This window comes from Hylobates moloch, unplaced genomic scaffold (assembly GCF_009828535.3).
Source record: "Hylobates moloch isolate HMO894 unplaced genomic scaffold, HMol_V3 SCAFFOLD_13, whole genome shotgun sequence".
NCBI lineage: Eukaryota > Metazoa > Chordata > Mammalia > Primates > Hylobatidae > Hylobates > Hylobates moloch.
In genome coordinates this window covers 104,488,422-104,515,107 of record NW_026652288.1, presented here as the reverse complement: position 1 = coordinate 104,515,107, position 26,686 = coordinate 104,488,422, and the positions used below count along the sequence as shown (strand labels likewise).

The 26,686-nt window shown below is 41.9% G+C and overlaps 1 protein-coding gene across 1 annotated transcript in view; it reads left to right on the top strand.

The window, feature by feature from the left end:
- The window catches only part of UBXN7 (UBX domain protein 7), a 69,847-nt gene extending 45,679 nt beyond the window's left edge, over positions 1–24,168 (top strand). The window contains exons 6-10 of the mRNA XM_058426201.1: positions 13,533–13,679; positions 16,450–16,540; positions 17,677–17,804; positions 23,208–23,601; positions 23,966–24,168. Coding sequence (XP_058282184.1) covers positions 13,533–13,679; positions 16,450–16,540; positions 17,677–17,804; positions 23,208–23,601; positions 23,966–24,168 — 963 coding nt within the window. The remainder of the gene's footprint in view (positions 1–13,532; positions 13,680–16,449; positions 16,541–17,676; positions 17,805–23,207; positions 23,602–23,965) is intronic.
- The last annotated feature ends 2,518 nt before the right edge of the window (positions 24,169–26,686 follow it).

Genomic DNA, 26,686 nt, shown 5'->3' with positions numbered 1-26,686 from the left:
ATTTCTCTGATGACCAGTGATGATGAGCATTTTTTCATGTGTCTGTTGGCTGCATAGATGTCTTCTTTTGAGAAGTGTCTGTTCATATCCTTTGCCCACTTTTTGATGGGGTTGTTTGTTTTTTTCTTGTAAATTTGTTTGAGTTCTTTGTAGATTCTGGATATTGGCCTTTTGTCAGATGGGTAGATTGCAAAAATTTTCTCCCATTCTGTAGGTTTCCTGTTCACACTAATGGTAGTTTCTTTTGCCATGCAGAAGCTCTTTAGTTTAATTAGATCCCATTTGTCTATTTTGGGTTTTGTTGCCATTGCTATTGGTGTTTTAGTTGTGAAGTCTTCGCCCATGCCTATGTCCTGAATGGTATTGCCTAGGTTTTCTTCTAGGGTTTTTATGGTTTTAGGTCTAACATTTAAGTCTTTAATCATCTTGAATTAATTTTTGTATAAGGTGTAAGGAAGGGATCCAGTTTCAGCTTTCTACCTGTGGCTAGCCAGTTTTTCCCAGCACCATTTATTAAATAGGGAATCCTTTCCCCATTTCTTGTTTTTGTCAGATTTGTCAAAGATCAGATGGTTGTAGATATGTGGTGTTATTTCTGAGGCCTCTGTTCGGTTCCATTGGTCTGTATATCTGTTTTGGTACCAGTACCATGCTGTTTTGGTTACTGCAGCCTTGTAGTATAGTTTGAAGTCAGGTAGCGTGATGCCTCCAGCTTTGTTCTTTTTGCTTAGGATTGTCTTGGCATTGTGGGCTCTTTTTAGGTTCCATATGAACTTTAAAGTAGTTTTTTCCAATTCTATGAAGAAAGTCAGTGGTAGCTTGATGGGGATGGCATTGAATCTATAAATTACTTTGGGCAATATGGCCATTTTCAGGTATTGATTCTTCCTATCCATGAGCATGGAATATTCTTCCATTTGTTTGTGTCCTGTTTTATTTCATTGAGCAGTGGTTTGTAGTTCTCCTTAAAGAGATCCTTCACATCCCTTGTAAGTTGGATTTCTAGGTATTTTATTTTCTTTGAAGCAATTGTGAATGGGAGTTGACTCATGATTTGGCTCTTTGTCTGTTAATGGTGTATAGGAATGCTTGTGATTTTTGCACATTGATTTTGTATCCTAAGACTTCGCTGAAGTTGCTTATCAGCCTAGGGAGATTTTGGGCTGAAACGATGGGGTTTTCTAAATATATGATCATGTCATCTGCAAACAGGGACAATTTGACTTCCTCTTTTCCTAATTGAATACCCTTTATTTATTTCACTCGCCTGATTGCCCTGGCCAGAACTTCCAACACTATGTTGAATAGGAGTGGTGAGAGAGGGCATCCTTGTCTTGTGCCGGTTTTCAAAGGGAATGCTTCCAGTTTTTGCCCATTCAGTATGATATTGGCTGTGGGTTTGCCATAAATATCTCTTATTATTTTGAGATATGTTCCATCAATACCTACTTTACTGAGAATTTTTAGCGTGAAGGGCTGTTGAATTTTGTTGAAGGTCTTTTCTGTATCTATTGAGATAATCATGTGGCTTTTGTCATTGGTTCTGTTTATATGATGGATTATGTTTATTGATTTGCATATGTTGAACCAGCCTTGCATCCCAGGGATGAAGCCCACTTGATCATGGTGGATAAGCTTTTTGATGTGCTGCTGGTTTCGGTTTGTCAGTATTTTATTGAGGATTTTCGTGTTGATATTCATCAGGGATATTGGTCTAAAATTCTCTTTTTTTGTTGTGTCTCTGCCAGGCTTTGGTATCAGGATGATGTTGGCCTCATAAAATGAGTTAGGGAGGATTCCCTCTTTTTCTATTGATTGGAATAGTTTCAGAAGGAATGGTACCAGCTCCTCTTTGTACCTCTGGTAGAATTTGGCTGTGAATCCATCTGGTCCTGGACTTTTTTTGGTTGGTAGGCTATTAATTATTGCCTCAATTTCAGAGCCTGTTATTGGTCTATTCAGAGATTCAACTTCTTCCTGGTTTAGTCTTGGGAGGGTGTATGTGCCCAGGAATTTACCCATTTCTTCTAGATTTTCTAGTTTGTTTGCATAGAGGTGTTTATAGCATTCTCTGATGGTAGTCACCTTGATCATTTTTTATTGCGTCTATTTGATTCTTCTCTCTTTTCTTCTTTATTAGTCTTGCTAGTGGTATATCAATTTTGTTGATCTTTTCAAAAAAACCAGCTCTTGGATTCATTGATTTTTTTGAAGGGTTTTTTATGTCTCTGTCTCCTTCAGTTCTGCTCTGATCTTAGTTATTCTTGCCTTCTGCTAGCCTTTGAATGTGTTTGCTCTTGCTTCTCTAGTTCTTTTAATTGTGATGTTAGGGTGTCAATTTTAGATATTTCCTGCTTTCCCTTGTGGGCATTTAGTGCTATGAATTTCCCTCTACACACTGCTTTAAATGTGTCCCAGAGATTCTATTATGTTGTGTCTTTGTTCTCACTGGTTTCAAAGAACATCATTATTTCTGCCTTCATTTCGTTATTTACCCAGTAGTCATTCAGGAGCAGGTTGTTCAGTTTCCATGTAGTTGTGCAGTTTTGAATGAGTTTCTTAATCCTGAGTTCTAATTACATTTGATTGCACTGTGGTCTGAGAGACAGTTTGTTGTGATTTCTGTTCTTTTACATTTGCTGAGGAGTGCTTTACTTCCAACTATGTGGTCAATTTTGGAATAAGTGTGATGTGGTGCTGAGAAGAAATGTATATTTTGTTGATTTCGGGTGGAGAGTTCTGTAGATGTCTATTAGGTCTGCTTGTTGCAGAGCTGAGTTCAGGTCCTGGATATCCTTGTTAACCTTCTGTCTCATTGATCTGTCTAATATTGACAGTGGGGCGTTAAATTCTCCCATTATTATTGTGTGGGAGTCTAAGTCTATTTGTAGGTCTTTAAGGACTTGCTTTCTGAATCTGGGTGCTCCTGTATTGGGTGCATATATATTTAGGATAGTTAGCTCTTCTTGTTGTTGACCCCTTTACCATTATGTAATGGCCTTTGTCTCTTTTGATCTTTGTTGGTTTAAAGTCTGTTTTATGAGAGACTAGGATTGCAACCCCTGCGTTTTTTTCTGTTTTTTTCTTTGGAGACGAAGTCTCGCTCTGTGGCCCAGGCTGGAGTGCAGTGACACGATCTCGGCTCACTGCAAGCTCTGCCTCCTGGGTTCATGCCATTCTCCTGCCTCAGCCTCCCGAGTAACTGGGACTATAGGCGCCCACCACCATGCCTGGCTAATTTTTTTTGTATTTTTAGTAGAGATGGGGTTTCACCATGTTAGCCAGGATGGTCTTGATCTCCTGACCTTGTGATCCGCCTGCCTTGGCCTCCCAAAGTGCTGGGATTACAGGCATGAGCCACCGTGCCCGGCCAACCCCTGCGTTTTTTTTGCTTTCCATTTGCTTGGTAGATCTTCCTCCATCCCTTTATTTTGAGCCTATGTGCGTCTTTGCATGTGAGATGGGTCTCCTGAATACAGCACACTGATGGATCTTGACTCTTTATCCAATTTGCCAGTCTGTGTCTTTTAATTGGGGCATTTAGCCCATTTACATTTAAGGTTAATATTATTGTGTGTGAATTTGATGCTGTCATTATGATGTTGGCTGATTATTTTGCCCGTTAGTTGATGCAGTTTCTTCCTAGCATCGATGGTCTTTACAATTTGGCATGTTTTTGCAGCAGCTGGCACCAGTTGTTTCTTTCCATGTTTAGTGCTTCCTTCAGGAGCTCTGGTAAGGCAGGCCTGGTGGTGACAAAATGTCTCAGCATTTGCTTGTCTGTAAAGGATTTTATTTCTCCTTCATTTATGAAGCTTAGTTTGGCTGGATATGAAATTCTGGGTTGAAAATTCTTTTCTTTAAGAATGTTGAATATTGGCCCCCACTCTTCTGGCTTGTAGAGTTTCTGCCGAGAGATCAGCTGTTAGTCTGATGGGCTTCCCTTTGTGGGTTACCCGACCTTTCTCTCTGGCTGCCCTTCACATTTTTCCCTTCATTTCAACCCTGGTGAATCTGACAATTATGTGTCTTGGTGTTGCTTTTCTTGAGGAGCATCTTTGTGGTGTTCTGTATTTCCTGAATTTGAGTGTTAGCCTGCCTTGCTAGGTTGGGGAAGTTCTCCTGGACAATATCCTGCAGAGTGTTTTCCAACTTGGTTCCATTCTCCCCGTCACTTTCAGGTACACCAATCAGACGTAGATTAGGTCTTTTCACATAGTCTCTTATTTCTTGGAGGCTTTGTTTGTTTCTTTTTACTCTTTTTTCTCTAACCTTGTCTTCTCACTTTATTTCATTAATGTGATCTTCAATCACTGATACCCTTTCTTCCACTTGATCAAATCAGCTATCGAAGCTTATGCAAGCATCATGAAGTTCTCGTGCTATGGTTTTCAGCTCCATCAGGTCAATTTAAGGTCTTCTCTACACTGTTTATTCTAGTTAGCCATTCGTCTAATCTTTTTTCAAGGTGTTTAGCTTCCTTGCGATGGGTTCGAATATCCTCCTTTAGCTCGGAGAAGTTATAACCAACCTTCTGAGGCCTACTTCTGTCAACTTGTCAAAGTCATTCTCCATCCAGCTTTGTTCCGTTGCTGGCAAGGAGCTGCGATCCTTTGAAGGAGAAGAGGCGCTCTGATTTTTAGAATTTTCAGCTTTTCTGCTCTGGCTTCTCCTCATCTTTGTGGTTTTATCTACCTTTGGTCTTTGATGTTGGTGACCTACAGATGGGATTTTGGTGTAGATGACCTTTTTGTTGATGTAGATGCTATTCCTTTCTGTTTGTTAGTTTTCCTTCTAACAGTCAGGTCCCTCAGCTGTAGGTCTGTTGGAGTTTGCAAGAGTTCCACTCCAGACCCTGTTTGCCTGGGTATCACCAGCAGAAGCTGCAGAACAGCAAATAATGATGCCTGAGCCTTCCTCTGGAAGCTTTGTCCCAGAGGGGCAGCCGCCTGTATGAGGTGTCTGTCGGCCCCTACGGGGAGGTGTCTCCCAGTTAGGCTACACGGGAGTCAGGGACCCACTTGAGGAGGCCATCTGGCCGTTCTCAGAGCTCGAACACCATGCTGGGAGAACCACTGCTCTCTTCAGAGCTGTTAGACAGGGACGTTTAAGTCTGCAGAAGTTGTCTGCTGCCTTTTGTTCAGCTATGCCCTGCCCGCAGAGGTGGAGTTTAGGGGCAGTAGGCCTTGTTGAGCTGCGGTGGGCTCTGCCCAGTTCCAAGCTTCCCAGCCACTTTGTTTTCCTATTCAGGCCTCAGCAATGGCGGACGCCCCTCCCCCAGCCAGGCTGCCACCTCACAGATCAATCTCTGACTGCTGCTCTAGCAGTGAGCAAGGCTCCGTGGGCGTGGGACCTGCCAAGCCAGGCACGAGAGAGAATCACCTTGCTTGCCAGCTGCTAAGACCTTCGGAAAAGTGCAGTATTTGGGTGGGAGTGCCCCGTTTTTCCAGGTAGTCTGTCACGGCTTCCCTTGGCTAGGAAAGGGAAATCCCCCGACCCCTTGCGCTTCCCAGGTGAGGCGGCACACTGCCCTGCTTTAGCTCGCCCTCCGTGGGCTGCACCTGCTGTCCAAGCAGTCCCATTGAGGTGAACCAGGTACCTCAGTTGCAAATGCAGAAATCATCTGTCTTCTGTGTTGATCATGCTGGGAGCTGCAGACTGGAGCTGCTCCTATTTGGCCATCTTGGAACACCCCACCACAAACAAACAGTAGCTTAAGCAAGATGGAAGTCCAGGCTGTTAGGATGATTAGCTCTGTAAAGTTATTAGAGTTGGCAGAATTTTTTTCTGTCTTGTTCTGCCATCCCCTAGGTCTTGCTTGCCCTTGTCTACATGATTCAAGTTGGCCTACCACCATGTTTGCTTACTAAACAGCATGGAAGGCTATTCTGCCTATGGAGTGGCCGTTCTCCATTCCTTCACATTCTTTTGTTTGTTTGTTTGTTTGTTTGAGATGGAATCTCGCTCTTTCGCCCTGGCTGGACTGCAGTGGCGCTATCTCGGCTCACTGCATGCTCCACCTCCCAGGTTCACTCCATTCTCCTGCCTCAGCCTACTGAGTAGCTGGGACCACAGGCACCTGCCACCACGCCTGGCTTATTTTTTGTATTTTTTAATAGAGACGTGGTTTCACCATGTTAGCCAGGATGGTCTCGATCTCCTGACCTCGTGATCCGCCCGCCTTGGCCTCCCAAAGTGCTGGGATTACAGGCGTGACCTTCACATTCTTAATAAACCTGCTTTCACTTTACTCTATAGACTCACCCTGAATTCTTTCCTGCACTAGAGCCAAGAACCCTCTCTTGGGATCTGGATCCAGACCCCTTTCCGGTAACATCATTCTGGCGACCACAGAAGGGCCAATACTGAGGAAACCCCCAACCCAAAGGCTAACTTTGGTTAAGTGGTGGGGCCCAGTAACGTCTTTCTGGCGAATCACAGAAGGGATGATACTGAAGATACCCCCGACCCAAAGGAAAATCATCTGTGAGCACCAGTTGGCTGAAGGATACTACCTTCTGTTGGGACTCAAGAGTTAGGAATGGTGCTCGCCATACAGATGCTTTCAGACTGAGGTCCTCTCTACTCTGAGTGCAAGATATCTAATAGGCAGGAATATCATCGTCCCTGTTAAGCATGAAGAAGTTACGGAAGTTGAATCTTTCTCCCTCTACGACACTTAGGATTAAGGGTTCCCTTATAAAAGGAAGGGAGGAAATGTCAGAAGCATTTAAAACAGAGCAACTCCATTTTGAATAGGGGCTCAGTAAAATAAGGCTGAGACCTAGTGGGCTGCTTTCCCAGACGGTTAGACATTCTAAGTCATGGGGTGAGATAGGAGGTCAGCTCAAGAAACTGGTCGTGAAGACCTTGCTGAAGAAACATGTTGCAATAAAGAAGCCAGCTAAAATCCACCAAAACCAACATGGCAATGAGAGCGACCTGGTCATCCTCACTGCTCCACTCCCACCAGCACTATGGCAGTTTACAAATGCCATGGCAACATCAGGAAGTTGCCCTATATCATCTAAGAAGGGGGAGGAGCCCTCAGTTCCCGGAACTGCGCAACCTTTTCCTGGAAAACTCTTAAGTAACCCACTCCTTGATTAGCATATAATCAAGAAATAAACATAAAAATTGGCAACCAGCAGCCCTTGGGCTGCTCTGCCTATGGAATAGCCATACTTTATTCCTTTACTTTCTTAATAAACTTGCTTTCACTTAAAAAAAAAAAAAAAAACAGCATTGAAGAGGGAAGAGCTGATAAGGGTACACATTTCCCTTTAAAGGAACAACCTAGAAGTTGTACACAGCACTTCTGTCTACATTCCATCTACTATAACTTGGCAGTGTGGCTACACCCATTTGCAAGGGACATTAGGAAATCCTGATGCGTAGTTAAAAATTGGAGGTTCTGTAAGAGGGACAAGGGGAGAATGGGTTATTTGGTATCTAAAAGCAGTTTCTGGCAACAGGGAGATAGTGGTAAATTGTATAAAATCCTTGCCATTGTAGCATTTATAATCTAGTAGGAGAAACAGACTATAAACAAATAACATAAAACACACACATATATAATAACAGTGAATAATTAATACATATGTTTGTCTTTGATGGAGAGAGAGAGTGTGACTTCATTTCAAGTTATAGTAGTTGCTTGGAGAAAGAATAAAATGTGGCTGGACGCAGTGACTTACGCCTGTAATCCCAGCACTTTGGTGGGAGGCTGAAGGGAGTAGATCACTTGAGCCCAGGAGTTCAAGACCAGCCTGGGCAATATGGTGGAACCCTGTCTCTACAAAAAGTCGAAAGAATTAGCTAGACGTGGTGGTGCACACCTGTGGTCCCAGCTACCCAGGAGGCTGGGGTGGGAGGATCGCTTGAGCCCAGGAGGTTGAGGCTGGAGTGAGCTGTGGTGGTGCCATTGCCCTCTACCCTGAGCAACACAGTGAGACCCTGTCTCAAAAGAAAAAAAAAAAAGGAGAATAAAATACAATAAGGGAAGGAGAGAGGGGGGCTGTTTTTTGTTCAGGGCCATTTGATGTGTGTGGTCTGAATTGAGTTAAGCATCTGGAAATTTCTAGTGTCTTTTGCAAGTAGATGTGTCCATGTTGCCAAATTCAGTTTCTTCTTACAGCCAAATTGAAAGCCAGGTTGATTTTGTAGGTTCCACATATGTTTAAAATTGTGAGGAGAAAGGACTGTGTTAGGAAGATCAGGGAAGATTTCTGAAAGGATGAGATGTGAATAGAAACCTTAGTGAAGCGAGGGAATGCGAACGATGGGGAGGTCTGAGGGAAAATACAGTGTGAGCATACTGATGTTGGAAAGAGCTGGTACAGTCAAGAAAACCAGCTGAGTGAGCAAAGCACTTAGGCCAAATGGTCTGACCTGGGCAAGGGAATGTTTCCTACGTTTTCTTCTTTCCCCACCATCCTGTAAGCTGTATGAACACAGGGACTTCGTTTTCTTGACTGTTGTGTGTCCACAGGGCCTAAAACAGTTTAATTAGCCTTCATGAAATCATGATTATGCCAGAAGGAATATTGTGCAGAAAGAATCAGAACAATTTCTGTAATATTTCTTTCCTTTTTTTTGAGACAGAGTCTCACTTTATCACCCAGGCTGGAGTGCAGTGGCACGATCTCGTCTCACTGCAGCCCCAACTTCCTGGGTTCAAGTGATCTGCCCACCTTAGTCCCCCAGGTAGCTGGGATTACAGGCGCGTGCCACCATGCCTAGCTACATTTTGTATTTTTTGTAGAGATTAGGTTTTGCCACGTTGCCCAGGTGGTCTTGAACTCCTGAGCTCCAGTGATCAACCAGCCTTGGCCTCCCAGAGTTCTGAGATTACCAGTGTGAGCCACTGGACCCGGCCAATATTTCTTATTTCATGAGAAAAAAAACAAACAAACACATTTTAAATTGGTATCCCATTACACGTGCACCTAGCTCTAATTACTAAGAATATTTTGTTAATTTCAAAAGTATTTAGTATAAATGCAAGTGAAAATATGTAGCCGAAAATGTGAAGAAGAGCCTACTTAGTAACTAATTTTTTCCTTTTTTTGCTTATTTTTTTTTTTTCTGAGACAGAGTCTCGCTCTGTCGCCCAGGCCAGAGTGCAGTGGCGTGATCTTGGCTCACTGCAGCCTCTGCCTCCTGGGTTCAAGCGATTCTTCTGTCTCATCCTCCCGAGTAGCTGGGACTATAGGCACACACCACCATGCCTGGCTAATTTTTTAAATTTTAGTAGAGACAAGGTTTCACCATATTGGTGAAGCTGGTCTTGAACTCCTGACCTCAGGTGATCCACCCACCTCGGCCTCCCAAAGTGCTGTTGATTACAGGCGAGAGCCACTGCCCCTGGCAATATATAACATTTTTTCTGATTAAACTTCATGCTGTTTACATTTAGTTTTATTCAAATTAGACAAATCATTGAAATTTAGAAAACGAACAAGGAAAAATAAAATTGTAATTTCCATAAAAAAGTACTGTGTATATTTTAATATATTTTCTTCTAGACTTTATGCATATATACTTACTGAAACATACTAAATTTGTTCAAATCCTTCGTTTTCTTTTTCTTTCTTTTTTTGAGGCAGTCTTGCTCTGTTGCCCAGGCTGGAGTGCAGTGCCATGATCCTAGCTCACTGCAACCTCTGCCTCCCAGATTCAAGCAATTCTTGTACCTCAGCTACCCAAGTAGATGGGATTACAGGCATGTGCCACCACGCTCGTCTAATTTTAGTATTGTTAGTAGAGATGGGGTTTCGCCATGTTGGCCAGGCTGGTCTTGAACTCTTGGGCTCAAATGATCAGCCCACCTCGGCCTCCCAAAGTGCTGGGATTACAGGCATGAGCCACCATGCCAGGCCTAAATCCTTTTTTATCATGCCTTCTTGATCTGGGTGGTACTGGGAGAGATGTTAGTCTCCCGCTGCTTTACTCTGGGGTCTCCATTATAATGGCTTTGAAATGTTGGTTCAGAACAACCTAATAGATTCCAAGGATTCCAATAATCTTCTTCCATGATAATCTTCTTCCATGAGGAGGTTATTTTTCTCATGGCCCACTCTCACCTCCAGTCCTTGACTCACATAATTGGTATACTTAGGTTATTTTTAAGACTCTCTTTTTAAATTGCATATATTTAATTATTTTAAATCTTTTTAGAGATGGGGTCTTGCTGTGTTGCCCAGAGTGGTCTCAAACTCCTTGCCTTAAGCAATCCTCCTGTCCTGGCCTCCCAAGGCTGTGGGATCATAGGTGTGAGCCACTGCTCCAGACTACTGTACATATTTAAGATGTATAACATGAAGATTGGATATACATAGTAAAATGATTACTACAGTCAAGCAAATTAACCTGTCCTTACCTTCCATAATTGTCTTTTTACGTGTGTGTGTGTGTGTGTGTGTGGTAAGAGCACCTAATAATCTGCTCTCAGCACATTTTCAATGTATAATACGATATTATTAAGTATAGTCCTCATGTTATACATGAGATCTCTAGACTTACTCAAGACTCTGCTTTTTTCCTTTCCTTTCCTTTCTTTCCTTCCTTCCTTCCTTCCTTCCTTCCTTCCTTCCTTCCTTCCTCTCTCCCTCCCTCCCTTCCTTCCTCCCTCCCTCCCTTCCTTCCTTTTCTTCCTTTCTTTCTGGCAGAGTCTCACTCTGTTGCCGAGCCTGGAGTGCAGTGGCACGATCTTGGCTCACTGCAACCTCTGCCGCCTGGGTTCAAGCAATTCTCCTGCCTCAGCCTCCTGAGTAGCTGGGATTACAGGTGCCCACCACTATGCTTGGCTAATTTTTGTATTTTTAGTAGAGATGGGGTTTCACCATGTTGACCAGGCTGGTCTTGAACTCCTGACCTCAGGTGATCCACCCACCTTGGCCTCCCAAAGTGCTGGGATTACAGGTGTGAGCCACTGCACCCGGCCTATTCAAGACTCTTTTATTCCCTCCCAATATTGTTGTTTTGTTTGAAGATTGTGTCTTTGGACCCTTACTTTTAGCAGTAACAATTTTTTAACAATATCTTCAATGTGGTTAGTATCATTTCCAAGTTTCTTTTGCTAGTATTAGGTTTCTCCCCCATTGGAAGCTTCACGAAGGCAAGGATTTTTATATTTTAGAACTGCTATAACTTTAATATCTATAACTGTACCTGAAACATGATAGGTACTCAGTATTTGTTGAATGAATAAATCTGAGATAATGAAAGCATGAATGTGAGTAAACAAATTTTTTAAAGCAAAAAAAAAAGTGACTCTTCCATTTTAAACTCTGGACTTTTATTCATTTTCAGTTTTGTACATTTTTTTCTTGTCATTGTTTTTGGGGCAGACTTACGTAAATTTACCCTGTTACAGGAATATGTGCTCTCTAGTCTATCTCTAGAATGTATGGTCATTTTTCCATTTATTTTCAAATACCGTTTCTGTAGTTAAAGCAGCGTAGTTCTTCATTTATCATTCACTTTTTAAATCTTTGTCCTATAAGGAAGTAAATGGAAGTATTACTTCCTATAAGCAAGGAATTATTATATTTGTATATTTTAAAATAAGCCTTTGAGCAGTTAAATGCAGCTTCCTGGCTCAATATAAGGATATTTCTTTTTAGACCTTGGGTTTTCACCCACGGAATCAGTAAGCAAATATTAGAAGATAATTTATTCTGGGGCTGAGTGGGGTGACTGACACCTGCAATCCCAGGACTTTTGGAGGCCAGGGCAGGAGGATCATTTGAGGCTAGGTGTTCCAAACCAGCCTGGCCAACATAGTGAAACCCTTGTCTCTACAAAAAATATAAACAGCAAAAAAGAAAATAATTTATTCTGGGGGATTCATACAAAAAAAGCTATTTGTGAGATGACGTAAACCTTCTTAAAACAGAAGATATTCTCAGTCTCGCATTTTTCAGTACCCACAAAATGATGTCCTGTATGTTCTTGGATTGTTATTACACCAAATTCATTGATTCTTCAGATTTTCCCATGTCACACTGATTAGGAAAAGAATATTGTTCTAGGATAAATTTATTCCAAAACTATGGTTTCGTGTCACTGTTCTTTCCTAGGCAAAGATTTGAGGCAGCATTTGCTCATTTGCTTTTCTGCCATTGTTTTCCACTCAGCAGCATTTCATGGGTCTTTATGCTGACAAGGGACTGACAGGCAAAAAGTACACACTAACGATTGATATATTGATATCTGTTGTATGAATCGTAGAGTTGTTTGGGGATCATTCTCAAACATTCTTTGACCTTGTAATCCCAGTTTTTGAAATCTACTCCTAGGAAGACAACTCTTAAGAGAAAAAACTCTCAGCAGTTTTTACTAAAATGTTTAGGGTGATTCTCCAAAATAGCATATATGCCTAATAACTGAGATTAATATGATGTTTAAAAATGTTCCAGAAATGGTGTTGAAGAAAACAAAGTAAAATATACACAGCAATTGCATTCATTAAAAAGAAGTATAATTGGCTGGGCGTGGTGGCTCACGCCTATAATCCCAGCACTTTGGGAGGCTGAGATAGGTGCCTCACCTGAGGTCAGGAGTTCGAGACCAGCCTGGCCAACATGGTGAAACCCCCGTCTCTCTACTAAAGATACATAAAAAAATTAGGCGTGGTGGCACACACCTGTAATCCCAGCTACTCGGTAGGCTAAGGCAGAAGAATCACTTGAACCTAGTAGGTGGAGGTTGTAGTGAGCCGAGATCGTGCCATTGTGCTCCAACTTAGGCAACAAGAGCGAAACTCGTCTCAAAAAAAGAAAAAAATTGTTGTTGGATGTTGCAAGAGAATAAAATTATGTGACTTGTTGATCTTAAGTTTGTTGAATCCTTTTCAGATAAAGATGTTTAAAACATACATTAAAAATTCAGCCATTACCGGTCATGGTGAGTCACACCTGTAATTCCAGCACTTTGGGAGGCCAAGGTGGACGGGTCATTTGAGGTCAGAAGTTCGAGACCAGCCTGGCCAACATGTTGATATCCCATCGCTACTAAAAATACAAAAATTAGCCAAGCGTGTTGGGGCGCGCCTTTAATCCCAACTACTTGGGAGGCTGAGGCAGGAGAAGAATCACTTGAACTCAGGAGGTGGAGGTTGCAGTGAGCAGAGACTGCCCCACTGCACTCTAGCCTGGGCAATAGAGTTAGACTCTGTCTCAAAAAAAAAAAAAAAAAAAAGAAAAAGAAAAAAAGGAAGGAAAGAGGGAGGGAGGGAGGGAGGAAGGAAGGAAGGAAGGAAGGAAGGAAAAATCAGCCATTATAACAAATAACTGCATAGAAGAGAAATGAGTTCATTTAAATTTGAGAAGTGCTTGAAATGGACAGTATAGCTATACATGCATATGCGAAGTAAATATATAGAATGTATAAATACTGAAAACTCTAGATGTCCTATCTGACAACAACTTAGTATTTTTAGTGAAAGACAACAACCTCTGAACAACTACGGAAACATCTGTCACCAAGTAGAAATTATTTCTAACAAATTTGTAACTTTACTCTTGCAGGCCAAAGAGTGTGGCCAGATGCAAAATAAGTGGCTGATGATAAACATTCAAAATGTTCAAGACTTTGCATGTCAGTGCCTCAACCGCGATGTGTGGAGCAACGAAGCTGTGAAGAATATCATCCGGGAACATTTCATTTTCTGGCAGGTGAGAAGGAGAGTTAATCAGAAGTTTTGTAGAATTTTACTTTTGTAGTGTGGCACGTTGAGGGAAAGGAATTTGGTTATAATGAATTAAGACATTTAAAAAAAGGTAAAACCGGCTGGGGGCAGTAGCTCATGCCTATAATCCCAGCACTTTGGGAGGCTGAGGCTGGTGGATCACCTGAGGTCAGGAGTTTGAGACCAGCCTGGCCAACGTGGTGAAACCCCGTCTCTCCTAAAAATACAAAAAATTAGCCAGGTGTGGTGGCGGGCGCCTGTAATCCCAGCTACTCGGGAGGCTGAGGCAGGAGAATGGCGTGAACCCGGGCAGTGGAGATTGCAGTGAGCCAAGATCGCACCATTACACTCCAGCCTGAGCAACAGAGCAAGACTCCATCTCAAACAAAACAAAACAAAACAAACCGTACTGTTCAGTAGAAGTATATTGTAAGCTATACACATAATTTAAATTTTTCCAGTAGCCACATTAAAAAAGATTAATCAAAATAGATGAAATTAATTTTAATAATGTATTTGGTTAAATCAATATGTCTATATAACTAATACAAAAATAATGAGATGATCTGCATTTATTTGGTGTTAAGTCTTCAAGATATGGTTTGTATTTTATACTTAAACCCCTTCTCCATTTGGAGTAGCCAGATTTCAGGTGCTTCAGTAGCCACTTCTGGGTAGTGGTTGCTGTATTAGACAGTGCAGGTATAGAAGATCTTGAGGTAATTGGAAGCATTTGGCTAAGACTTAGATTTTAGCTTGAGTTTGATACTTTTTAATTCTGTGTTCTTAGACATGTCACTTTAGTCTTCCTAGCTAATGAGATAAGGTTACAGACCTTGTATCATTTTTCCCCCACTGTGAGACAGGGTTTTGCTCTGTCACCCAGGCTGCAATGCAGTGGCATGAACATGGCTCAGCCTTGACCTCTTGGGCTCAAATGATCCTTCCACCTCCATTTCTTGAGTAGTTGGGACCACAAACATGCACCACCATGCCCATATAATTTTTTTTATTTATTTTTTGTAGAGATGGGGTCCTGCCATATTGCCCAAGCTCGTCTCGAACTTCTGGGCCCAAGCCATTTGCTTCCCTTGGCTTCCCAAAGCGCTGGGATTACAGGCATGAATCACCGTGCTGGCTCAATTTTTTTATTTTTTATTTTGTGAAAAGTTATAGAAAATAAAAACTTATGAAGGAGCTTAATTTTTTCCTCTACTCTAAGATATACTATTAATGTTATTAGCCGGGCGCGGTGGCTCACGCTTGTAATCCCAGCACTTTGGGAGGCTGAGGTGGGTGGATCACGAGGTCAGGAGATCGAGACCACGGTGAAACCCCGTCTCTACTAAAAATACAAAAAAATTAGCCGGGCGTGGTGGCGGGCGCCTGTAGTCCCAGCTACTCGGAGAGGCTGAGGCAGGAGAATGGCGTGAACCCAGGAGGCGGAGCTTGCAGTGAGCCGCGAAGTTGCCCCCCCACCCCCCCCCCGGGGGGGCAAAGGGACGCCCCGGCTAAAAAAAAAAAAAAAAAAAAAAAGTTATTAATTTGCCTGTTTATATTTTACAGACCCCTAAATTTAATGTAACTTTAATGGTAAAATTCCTTGTATTTTATTCAACAAATATTGATCGAGCAGCTCTTTGCTTTAGCACTGTGCTGGACTCTTGAGCTTATAATCTTTTTTTCTTTCTTCCTTCCTTCCTTCCTTCCTTCCTTCCTTCCTTCCTTCCTTCCTTCCTTCCTTCCTTCCTTCCTTCCTTCCTTTCTCTCTCTCTCTCTCTCTCTCTCTCTCTCTTTCTTTCTTTCTTTCTTTCTTTTTTATAAATAGGGTCTTGCTCTGTCACCCAGGCCAGAACACAGTGGTGCAGTCATAGCTCACTGCAGGCTCTGACACCTGTAGACTCAAGGGATCTTCCCACCTCAGTCTCCTGAGTTGCTGGGACTATAGGTGCACACCATTAAACCTGGCTAATTTAAAAAAAAAAAAAAAAAAAAAAACTTCTCGTAGAGATGCCCAGGCTGGTCTCAAACTGCTGGCCTCAAGCTGTCCTCTGCCTCTGCCCCACAAAGTGCTAGGGTTATAGGTGCGAGCCACCATGCGGAGCCATAATCTTTTTTTTTTTTTTTTTTTTGAGAGAGAGTCCTGCATTGTCGCTTGGCAGGAGTGCAGTGGCGTGATCTCAGCTCACTGCAGTCTCTGCCTCCCGGGTTCAAGCGATTTCCCTGCCTCAGTCTCCCGAGTAGCTGGGACTACGGGTGCACACTACCATGCCCAGCTAATTTTTTGTATTTTAGTAGAGACAGGGTTTCACCATGTTGGCCAGGATGGTCTCAATCTCCTGACCTTGTGATCCACTCACCTCGGCCTCCCAAAGTGCTGGGATTACAGGCGTGAGCCACCATGCCCGGCCCATAATCTTAATATATTGTGATTTATTAAGATGTATATGGTTGAGAGTTACGAATGACATAGGTTGACAGATAACTTGAGCAGGAGGAATAATACATCATCTGAACTGGGAAAGAGGAGGAATGGGTCAATATGTTTATGGTAAATTTCCAGAGGGTGCTGAAAGTAGGAAGTTGAAGGAGTTCAAACCAGATGACCTTCATTTTCTTTTTAGTGTAGGAGTGAGATCTTAATACATATGCCAGAGGTATATTTGGAGAGCTAATTGATGTTGGTATATAACAAGGTTATAGTTGGTTCTTTTCTTAGAGGCTGACTTCTTTCTTTTGTATCAATGATTTAACAGGTTTATCATGACAGTGAGGAAGGTCAGAGATACATACAGTTTTATAAGTTAGGGGATTTCCCCTATGTTTCCATATTGGACCCACGGACAGGTAAGATTTATATCAGCATGCAGCTTTTAACCTATTACTTGTCTTTCAGTTACCTAAATGATTGATCTTTAATATTTGACTGGATCTGTTTTCAGAATTGTAGTAATTTAGGTGAAGGTTTCCTGTTTGTTTCCCTTTATAATATTTAAACATCTATTGATGTATGTATTTAGGACATCGTTTTCTGGCAACATTGGGAGATGGCAGTATTTTATGTTTGTGCAGTTCTGTTCTTTTGAAGAATAACTGATATGTTCATCTTACCTTTTTTAAGGGGTTTTTAAAAGTTTTTTTTATCGGCCGGGTGTGGTGGTTCATGCCTGTAATCCCAGCACTTTGGGAGGCCGAGGCGGGCGGATCATGAGGTCAGGAGATGCAGACCATCCTGGCTAACACGGTGAAACCCCATCTCTACTAAAAATACAAAAAAAATTAGCCGGGCGTGGTGGCGGGCGCCTGTATTCCCAGCTGCTTGGGAGGCTGAGGCAGGAGAATGGCCTGAACCCAGGAGGCGGAGGTTGCAGTGAGCCGAGATCGCGCCACTGCACTCCAGCCTGGGCGACAGAGTGAGACTCTGTCTCAAAAAAACAAAACAAAAGTTTTTTTTTTTTCACTAAAATATTAAGATTGCCCAGATACTAGTTGTGATCCCACCCGAGAAGCAGAGGGTGGAGCTGGTTTTATTAATTGATTGTGTTTTGTATAGATATTGCTTTGTCTGAATCTCTTCTTCCTAAATGGCAGTAAGCGATAGCAGCGGATAAGATAGTTGCCCTATCATTATTGGTGGGAATCTGTTAGGTGAGTATAATTGATGTGACTTCTAGGTTATGAAGACACTATATAGCATCAGCTAGTGGAGAGGATACGTCTTTACAGTACACTTTAATTATGCGTATGCTGAAAGAGAAACTTAATGAGAATGTTCAGAAAGATTCTAGATATTTATAGATCCTGGTTTTTAATCTGTGCATATGCTGAAAGAGATACTTAATGAGAATGCTCAGAAAGATTCTAGATATTACCTTTATAGATCCTGGTTTTTAATCTATGCATATGCTGAAAGAGATACTTAATGAGAATGTTCAGAAGGATTCTAGATATTATATGTATAGATCCTCTTTTTTAATCCTTAGGTCAGAAGCTAGTAGAATGGCACCAGTTAGATGTATCTTCTTTCTTGGACCAAGTGACGGGGTTTCTGGGTGAACATGGACAACTGGATGGACTTTCTAGCAGTCCCCCCAAAAAATGTGCCCGTTCAGTAAGTATAATTAGGAGGTGGTGATGGGAAAATAAATGTAATTGGTCATAAGCATCTTATATAAAATGTTTGATGTTAAGATGGTAAAGATAATCTAACTAGTGGACAACTTTCACTTGTGGCTATAGCATCTTAGATATCCTCATTATATTTTGATAATTTCCCACATGAGAGTTCCATCTTCTTGGTGAAATCATGATACTCATACTCCTCCCAGTCTGTCTTGCAGCTAGAGTGCAGGCAGATGCCCCAGGATCTGGATTTAGAAGGAAGCAATGTGAATAGGTTGGGCAGGAGGACTGACCTGGCAAGCCTAGTGGTAGAGGTGTCTACTTCCTTAGGGACAGCTCTGGGAGGGCTTCTGATATCCAGGTCTAAATAGCAGTGAAAGTGGTTGGTTTTTTTGTGTGTTTTGTTTTTTGTTTTGGAGTGAGATCTTGCTGTTTTGCCCAGGCTGTCCTAGAACTCCTGGGCTGAAGCAGTCTTCTCACCTCAACTGACCGAGTAGCTAGGACTACAGGTACATGCCACCACAGCCGACTGGAAGTGGTGTGTTTGTGTTTTGCTGGAACAACTGTCATGATATAGTTGAGCATTTTTATTGGTTAATATAGCTTTAGCGCCTGGTTCTCTGGCCCTCCTAGAATTTACTTCTATACTTAATTTCTAGAATATACTATTACTAGGTAGACATGTTTGATAATTGGTATCTAGATTGGTTGCAAATAAGAGACTGAACTTGCAAAGATACAGCAGTCTCACGTTGGTTTTCATGTCTGTTTGGGTTTGACAGCAGTAGGGATAAAAATAGTTTTGTTTTGTTGGTTGTTTTTTTTTTTCCTTTTTTTGAGCCGGAGTCTTGTTCTGTTGCTAGGGCTAGAGGGCAGTGGTGTGATCTTGGCTCACTGCAACCTTCGCCTCCCGGGTTCAAGCGATTCTCCTGCCTTGGCCTCCCAAGTAGCTGGGATTACAGATGTGCACCACCGCATCCGGCTAATTTTTGTAGTTTTAGTAGAGATGGGGTTTCGCCTTGTTGGGCAGGCTGGTCTCAAACTCCTGACTTCAAGTGATCCACCCTCCTCAGCCTCCCAAATGCTGGGATTACAGGCGTGAGCCACCACGCCCGGCCTTTGCTGGGATTACAGGCGTGAGCCACCGCACCCGGCCTGTCTTTTTCTTTAGACAGGATCTCGTTCCATTCCTCAGGCTGCAGTGCAGTGCTGTGATCATGGCTTGCTACAGCCTCCACCTCTTGGGCTCAAGCGATCCTTCCACCTCAGCCTCCTAAGTAGCTGGGACCGCAGATGTGCATCACCATGCCAGCTAAGTTAAAGTTTTGTAGAGACGGAGGTCTCCGTATGTTGTCTAGGCTGGTCTCAAACTGGCCTCAAGCAATCCTCCTGCCTCAGCCTCCCAAAGCGTTGGGATTCTGGGCGTCCCAGCAAAATTTTTATTGTATTGTATTGTATGTATTGTATTGTATTGTATTGTATGTATTGTATTGTATTGTATTGTATTTTTTGAGATGTGGTCTCATACTGTTGCACAGGCTGGACTGCAGTGGCATGATATTAACTCACTATAGTCCTTGCAGCCTTGAGAGAACATGAAAATAAAAAAAGAAAACTTGCTAGCCTTGAACTCCTGGGCTCAGTTGATCTTCTTGCCTCAGCCTCCTGAGTAGCTAGGACTACAGGTGTGCACCATCATGCCTGGCTAATTTTTTATTTTTTGTGGAGGCAGGGTCTCAATAGGTTACTCAGCCTGATCTCAAACTCCTAAGCTCAAGCGATTCTCCTGCCTTGGCCTCCCAAAGTGCTGGGATTATAAGCATGAACCACCATACCATGCCCAGCCTAAAAATAGTTTTAGAAGATGTGAGGAATACTTCCTTCAGTTATCACCTGTCATAAAGGAAAAGCCCTAAGGGATAGTATAGAACTCTTGTTGGCCAGGATGGTCTCGAACTCCTGGCCTTAAGCAGTTCTCCTGCTTGATTTATAGTTTTTTTGAGAGCTTTTTGTTGTTGTTTCCTTTCTTCCATGTAATGCTTTATAATGTCGTTTTCTGCTTTTGATAGCATGTTAATGCTGACCTCACAATGAATTGAGAAGTATTTCTTCCTCTTCTGTGCAGAATTGTTATTATTTCTCCCTTAATGTTTGATGACATTTACCAGTGAAGCTGCATGGGCCTAGAGTTTTTTTTGGTGGAAAATTTTAAACTACAAATTCAGTCTTATCGGTAGATACGTGACTACTTGTTTATCTGTTTCTTCTTGGATAAGCTTTAGCAAGTTCTATCTTTCTAGGGATTTGTTCATTTTACTATATTGACAGAGTTCATTATAGTCCCTCGTGATGCTGTTAATGACTGTAGAGATTGTAGTTGTCCCCTCTCAATTCTGTTTTTGGTAATTTGTGGCTTCCCTTTTTTCCCCCTGACAGTCTGGCTAGAGGCTTAGTTTTATTGATCTTACGGAACCAGCTGGGGTGTGGCATGTGCCTATAGTCCCATCTGCTTGGCAGGAATATTGCTTGAGCCCAGGAGTTCAGGAATGTAGTGTGCTATGATCATGCCTGTGAGTAGTCACTGCACTCCAGTCTTTGGGCAACAGTAAGACTCTGTCTCTTAAAAAACAACAAAAAAACCCAAAAAACTTCTTTTGGGATTTTGGTGGGGTTTTTTTGTTTTTTGTTTATTGTATTTGCTTTCTAGGTCATTTATTAATTTATGTTTTCTTTGGGCTTAATTTTATTTTCTTTTCCTGGATGTATACTCTTTTTTTTTTTTTTTAAAGGTGGGGAAGCTTAGGTCATTAATTTGATACCTCTCTCTCTTCTAATATAAGCATTTAATTCTGTAATTTTTTGATAAGTACTGCTATTGCTCAATACTATTTTCTAGCTACAAGAGAAATTAGTAAAATGAATTTTTTAGTTGAACATGTTTTATAAACTTAATTAGGGTTATATAAGTAAGGAAATCAGAGGAGAATGAAATTCAACAGGAGCCTGACAGTGTCTGCCATGGCCACAATTTTTAAAATCAAGCTACATGCTATATGTGCAATGTCATTGCTATAAATTTACAATCCACCTAAGCCATTGCATGTCACATAGACACCTCTACTTGCTTTTTAGGGATGGTAAGTTAACCTGAAGTGTACTTCAAAATTTTCCTTTGGCCGGGTGTGGTGATGTGTGCCTGTAGTCCCAGGTACTTGGGAGGCTGAGGTGGGAGGATTGCTTGAGCCTGGCAGGTGGAGGTAGTAGTGAGCCGAGATTATGCCACTGCACTTCAGCCTGGGTGACAGAGTAGAACCTGTCTCAAAAAAAAAAAAAAAAAAAAAAAAAAAAAAAAAAAAAAAACAACCACCACCAAAAAAATGTTTTTCCCTTTAATTTTTTGCTACATAATTGCCTGATAGTAAAAGCCAAAATGTGGTTTCTTTAGTTTTTTATTAGCAACCCACTTTTTTTTTTTTTTTTTACCTATTTATTGTGGAAAATTTTAAGCATGTTCAAAAGTTAAAGTAGTTTATTGAGCCTCTTTGTTAGCTAATTTCGGTAATTATCAACAGATGGCCAGTCTTCTTTCCTCTATATCCCATCACATCTGAATTATTTTGAAGCAAATCTCAGAATTCATTGTTTCATTAATTAATACTCTGACATATATATTTAAAAGATAAAGGCTTTTTTTATTTTTAAAAATACTATCACAGTGTCATTATTATACCCTTAAAAATGAGCAGTAATTCTGTAATATCGTGAAATATCCGGCGTTCAATTTTAGATTATCTTACAATTTTTTTCCTCCATAGTATGTTTGACTCAGGAGCTAAGTAAGTTCCACTCAAACAACATATTTTGTGATTCATTAAGTTTAGTAAAATCTGTGGCATTCGAACTTTACCAGGGGAAAAACTGTAGAAGTTTGCATTTCTCGTTATCATAATGAAAACCTTCATTGTAATTAATGGAATTACTAGTTGAAGAATACAGTGGTGAACAAAGTAAATATTTGTCTCTATGTTTTAGTCATTTTAAAGAATGGTGTTTTGACTTTATAGTTAAAACTTTTAATTCTTGTCTTTCTCTAGGCAGGTAATAGATAAACTTTTCTTGATTTTGTTCATTTTGATTTTTTTTTTTTTTTTTTTTGAGATGGAGTCTCGCTCTGTCACCAGGCTAGGGTGCAGTGGCACAATCTCATGGCAACTTCTGCCTCCTGAGTTCAAGTGATTTTCCTGCCTCAGCCTCCTGAGTAGCTAGGACTACAGGCGCGCACCACCATGCCCAGCTAATGTTTGCGTTTTTAGTGGACATGGGGTTTCGCCATGTTGGCCCGGCTGGTCTCGAACTCCTTACCTCAGGTGATCTGTCCGCCTCAAGCCTCCCAAAGTGCAGATGTGAGCCACTGCTCCCGGCCTGTTTTGCTTTGTTATCATTTATGTGTTCACTGGAGTAGCACTTTTAATTTCCTTCAGGAACTTTTCCTTGCATCATTCACAGCTTGGCTGTTTGGTGCAAGAGGCGTAGCTTTGTGTCTATCTCAGCTTTCCACATGCCTTTCTCACTAAGCTTAATCATTTTTAGTAGAGACGGAGTTTCACCATGTTGGCCAGGATGGTCTCGATCTTTTGACCTCTTAATCCACCCGCCTTGGCCTCCCAAAGTGCTGGGATTACAGGCATGAGCCACCACGCCTGGCCTTCATTTTGATATTTAAAAAAATGCCTGTGCTCACTTGAACCCAGAAGTGCAAGACCAGCCTGGGGAGCATAGTGAGACACCCTGTCTCTTAAAAAAATATATATATGTATGTGCGTGTGTGTGTGTGTGTATATATATGTATGTATGTACGTATGTATGTATAGGCCAGGTGCAGTGGCTCACGCCTGTAATCCCAGCACTTTGGGAGGCCAAGGTCAGGAGTTTGAGACCAGCCTGGCCATCGTGGTTTGAAACCCCATCTCTATTAAAAATACAAAAAAATAAATAAATAAAAATTAGCCGGGTGTGGTGGCGGGCGCTTGTAATCCCAGCTACTCAGGAGGCTGAGGCAGGAGAATCGCTTGAACCTGGGAAGGCTGATGTTGCAGTGAGCCAAGATTGCGCCACTGCACTCCAACCTGGGCAACAAGAGTGAGACTCCATCTCAAAAACAAAACAAAACAACAAAAACGTGCACGCACGTGTGTGTGTGTGTATACACGCGCATATATATATCTCCATTCCAATTTGGCTACGTAAGATGTAGTCCTTGCTCTTAAAGTAGAAGGGAGACAGTCAGCAGAACATAATAATGAATGGCAAGCTATTATTTTTCTTATGCTGTTTGACTTGTTTTTTGGTTTAACTTGTTCTTTTTCCTGTGTTTTATGACTCCATCTCACAGGAGAGCCTTATAGATGCAAGTGAAGACAGCCAGCTAGAAGCTGCCATCAGAGCCTCCTTACAAGAAACACATTTTGATTCAACACAGACAAAACAGGATAGCCGCTCAGATGAAGAATCTGAATCTGAACTTTTTTCTGGCAGTGAGGAGTTCATATCCGTTTGCGGCTCTGATGAAGAAGAAGAGGTCGAGAATCTTGCCAAGTCCAGAAAGTCTCCCCACAAAGATTTGGGGCATAGAAAAGAGGAGAATAGAAGGCCGCTGACTGAGCCACCAGTCAGAACTGATCCTGGAACAGCCACAAACCACCAAGGATTGCCAGCCGTGGATTCAGAGATACTGGAGATGCCACCTGAAAAAGCAGATGGAGTGGTGGAGGGGATAGATGTAAATGGTAAGTTACATTTAGACATACTTTACTTCAAACTTAGATATTGGGGCCGGGCGTGGTGGATCACTGAGGTCAGGAGTTCCAAGAGCAGCCTCACCAATATGGCAAAACCCTGTCTCTACTAAAAATACAAAACTTAGCCAGGTATGGTGGCACGTGCCTATAGTTCCAGCTACTTGGGAGGCTGAGGCAGGAGAGTGGCTTGAACCAGGGAGGCGGAGGTTGCAGTGAGCTGAGATCACGCCACTGCACTCCAGCAAAACACTTGAATAATTGCTGAATGGCTGTATTTATTTACATATTTATTTAAACTAATATTCTGTCTTAAACTCCTGTATCCCTTTTTTTTTTTAAACCCTTCCTTTAGGACCAAAAGCACAGCTGATGTTGCGGTATCCAGATGGAAAAAGGGAACAGATCACTCTTCCAGAGCAAGCTAAACTGCTAGTAAGTATAGGCTTGCTTTGGTTCAGTTCCGACCACTGCGATAAGATGAGTCACAAATTGTTTGGTTTCCTGGTGCATATAAAAGTTACGTTTACATTATTCCATAGTATATTAAGTGTGTAGTAGCTTTATATCTTAAAAAAAAGCACATAACTTAATTAAGAAAAGCTTTTGCTAAAAAGTGCTAATGATCCCCTGAATCTTCAGTGAGTCATCTTTTTGTTGGTGGAGGGTCTTGATATTGATGGCTACTGACTGATCAGGGTGATGGGTACTGTGGCAATTTCTGAAAATGTGACAGCAGTGAAGTTGCTGCATCAATTGCTTCCTTCAGCAAAAAAATTCTCTGTAGCATGTGTTGCCGTTTGATAGTATTTTACCCACAGTAGAACTTCTTTCAAAACTGGAATCAGTCTTCTCAGAATTTCCGCAGCTTTATGCACCAAGTTTATGCAGTATTCTAAATCCTTTGTTGTCATTTCAACAGTGTTAAAAGCATCTTCAGCAGAAGTAGATTCCATCTCAAGAAATCACTTTCTTTGCTCATCCATAAGAAGCAACCACCCTCCCTTTAATGTTTGATCATGAGATTGCAGCAGTTCAGTCATATCGCCATCCTCCACTTCTAGTTCTAGTTCTCTTGCAGTTTTTACCCCACTTGCAGTGAATTCTTAACCCCTCAAAGTCATCCGTGAGGGTTGGAATCAACCTCTTCCAAAGCCCTGTTCATGTTGATATTTTTACCTCCTATGAGTCGTGAATGTTCTTAATGGTATTTTAGACTGGTGAATCCTTTCCAGAAGGTTTTCAGTTTACTTTGCCCAGATTCATCAAAGGAATCTGTATTTATGGCAGCTATAGCCTTAAAAACAAAAAAAAAGTTGGCGGGGCGGGGGGGTCTCTTGCCCAGGCTGGAGTGCAGTGGTCATAGCTCACTGTAACCTTGACTCCCTGCCCCGGCTCAAGTGATCCTCCTGCCTCACCCTCCTGAGTAGATCACCATACCCAATTAATTTTCTTTTTTGTAGAGATGTTTTATTGCTGTGTTGCCAGGGCTCGTCTCAAACTCTTGGACTCAAGTAATCCTCTCACCTCAGCCTCCCAAAGTGTTGAGATTTGGCTCCATGCCTGGCCAAAATGTATTTCTTAAATAAGATGATTCCTTGATCCATGGGCTGCAGAATGGATGTTAGGTTAGCAGACTGGAAACAACATTCATTTTTATTTACATTTTCATCAGAGCTCTTACGTGACTAGGTGCACTGTCAATGAGCAGTAATATGTTGAATCTTTTTTCTGAGCAGTAGGTCTGAACAATGGGCTTAAAATATTTAGTAAGCCATGCTGTGAATTGATGTGCTGTCTTTCCAGGTTTTGTTGTTAGAGTTGTAGAACACACACAGAGTAGATTTAACATAATTTTTCAGGGACCTGGGATTTTGGAATGTTAAATGAGCATTGGCTTCAACTGGAAGTCACCAGCTACATTACCCCCTAACAAGAAAGTCAGCCTGTTTGAACCTTTGAGTGCAGGCACTGACTTCTCTCTAGCTGTGAAAGTCCTTGATGGCATCTTCTTCCAATAGAAGGCTGTTTTGTCAAACTTAAATCTGTTATTTAGTGTCGTTACCTTCATGAGTTATCTTCACTACATCTTGTAGGTAAGTTTCTGCACCTTCTGCATCAGCACTTGCTGCTTCACCTTGCACTTTGATGTTATGGAGGTGGCTTCTTTCCTTCAACCTCATGAACCAACCTCTGCTAGCTTCCAGCTTTTCTTCTGTAGCTTCCTTAACTCCCTTAGCCTTCATAGGATTGAAGAGAGTTAGAACCTTGCTTTAGATTAGGCTTTGGCTTAAGGGAATGTTGTGACTGGTTTGATTTTTCTCTACAGACCACTAAAACTTTCTCCTTTTCAGCAGCACAGCAATAAGGCTGTTTTGCTTTCTTTCCTTTTTTTTTTTTTTTTTTTTTGAGACAGAGTCTTGCTCTGTCACCCAGGCTAGAGTACAATGATGCGACCTCAGCTCACTGCAACCTCCACCTCCTGGGTTCAAGCAATTCTCCTTGCCTCAGCCTCCCGAGTAGCTGGGATTACAGGCGCCTGCCACCACACCCAGCTAATTTTTGTATTTTTAGTAGAGAGGGGGTTTCACCATGTTGGCCAGGCTGGTCTTGAACTCCTGACCTCGGGAGATCCGCCCGCCTCAGCCTCCGAAAGTGCTGGTGTGAGCCACTGCTCCCGGCCTGTTTTGCTTTGTTATCATTTGTGTGTTCACTGGAGTAGCACTTTTAATTTCCTTCAGGAACTTTTCTTTGCATTCACAGCTTGGCTGTTTGGTGCCAGAGGCCTAGCTTTGTGTCTGTCTCAGCTTTCCACATGCGTTTCTCACTAAGCTTAATCGTTTTTAGCAATTGATTGACTTTGAGGATGGACAACACTTCCTTTCACTTGGGTACTTAGAGGCCTACAATGGTAGGTTATTAATTGGCCTAATTTCAATACTGTCATGTCTCAGGAAATAAGGAGGCCTGAATAGAGGGAGAAAGATGGGAAAACTCCCAGTAGGTGGAGCAGTCAGAACATACTTCTTTATTAAGTTTGCGATCTTGTGTGGGCGTGGTTTGTGGTGCCCAAAAG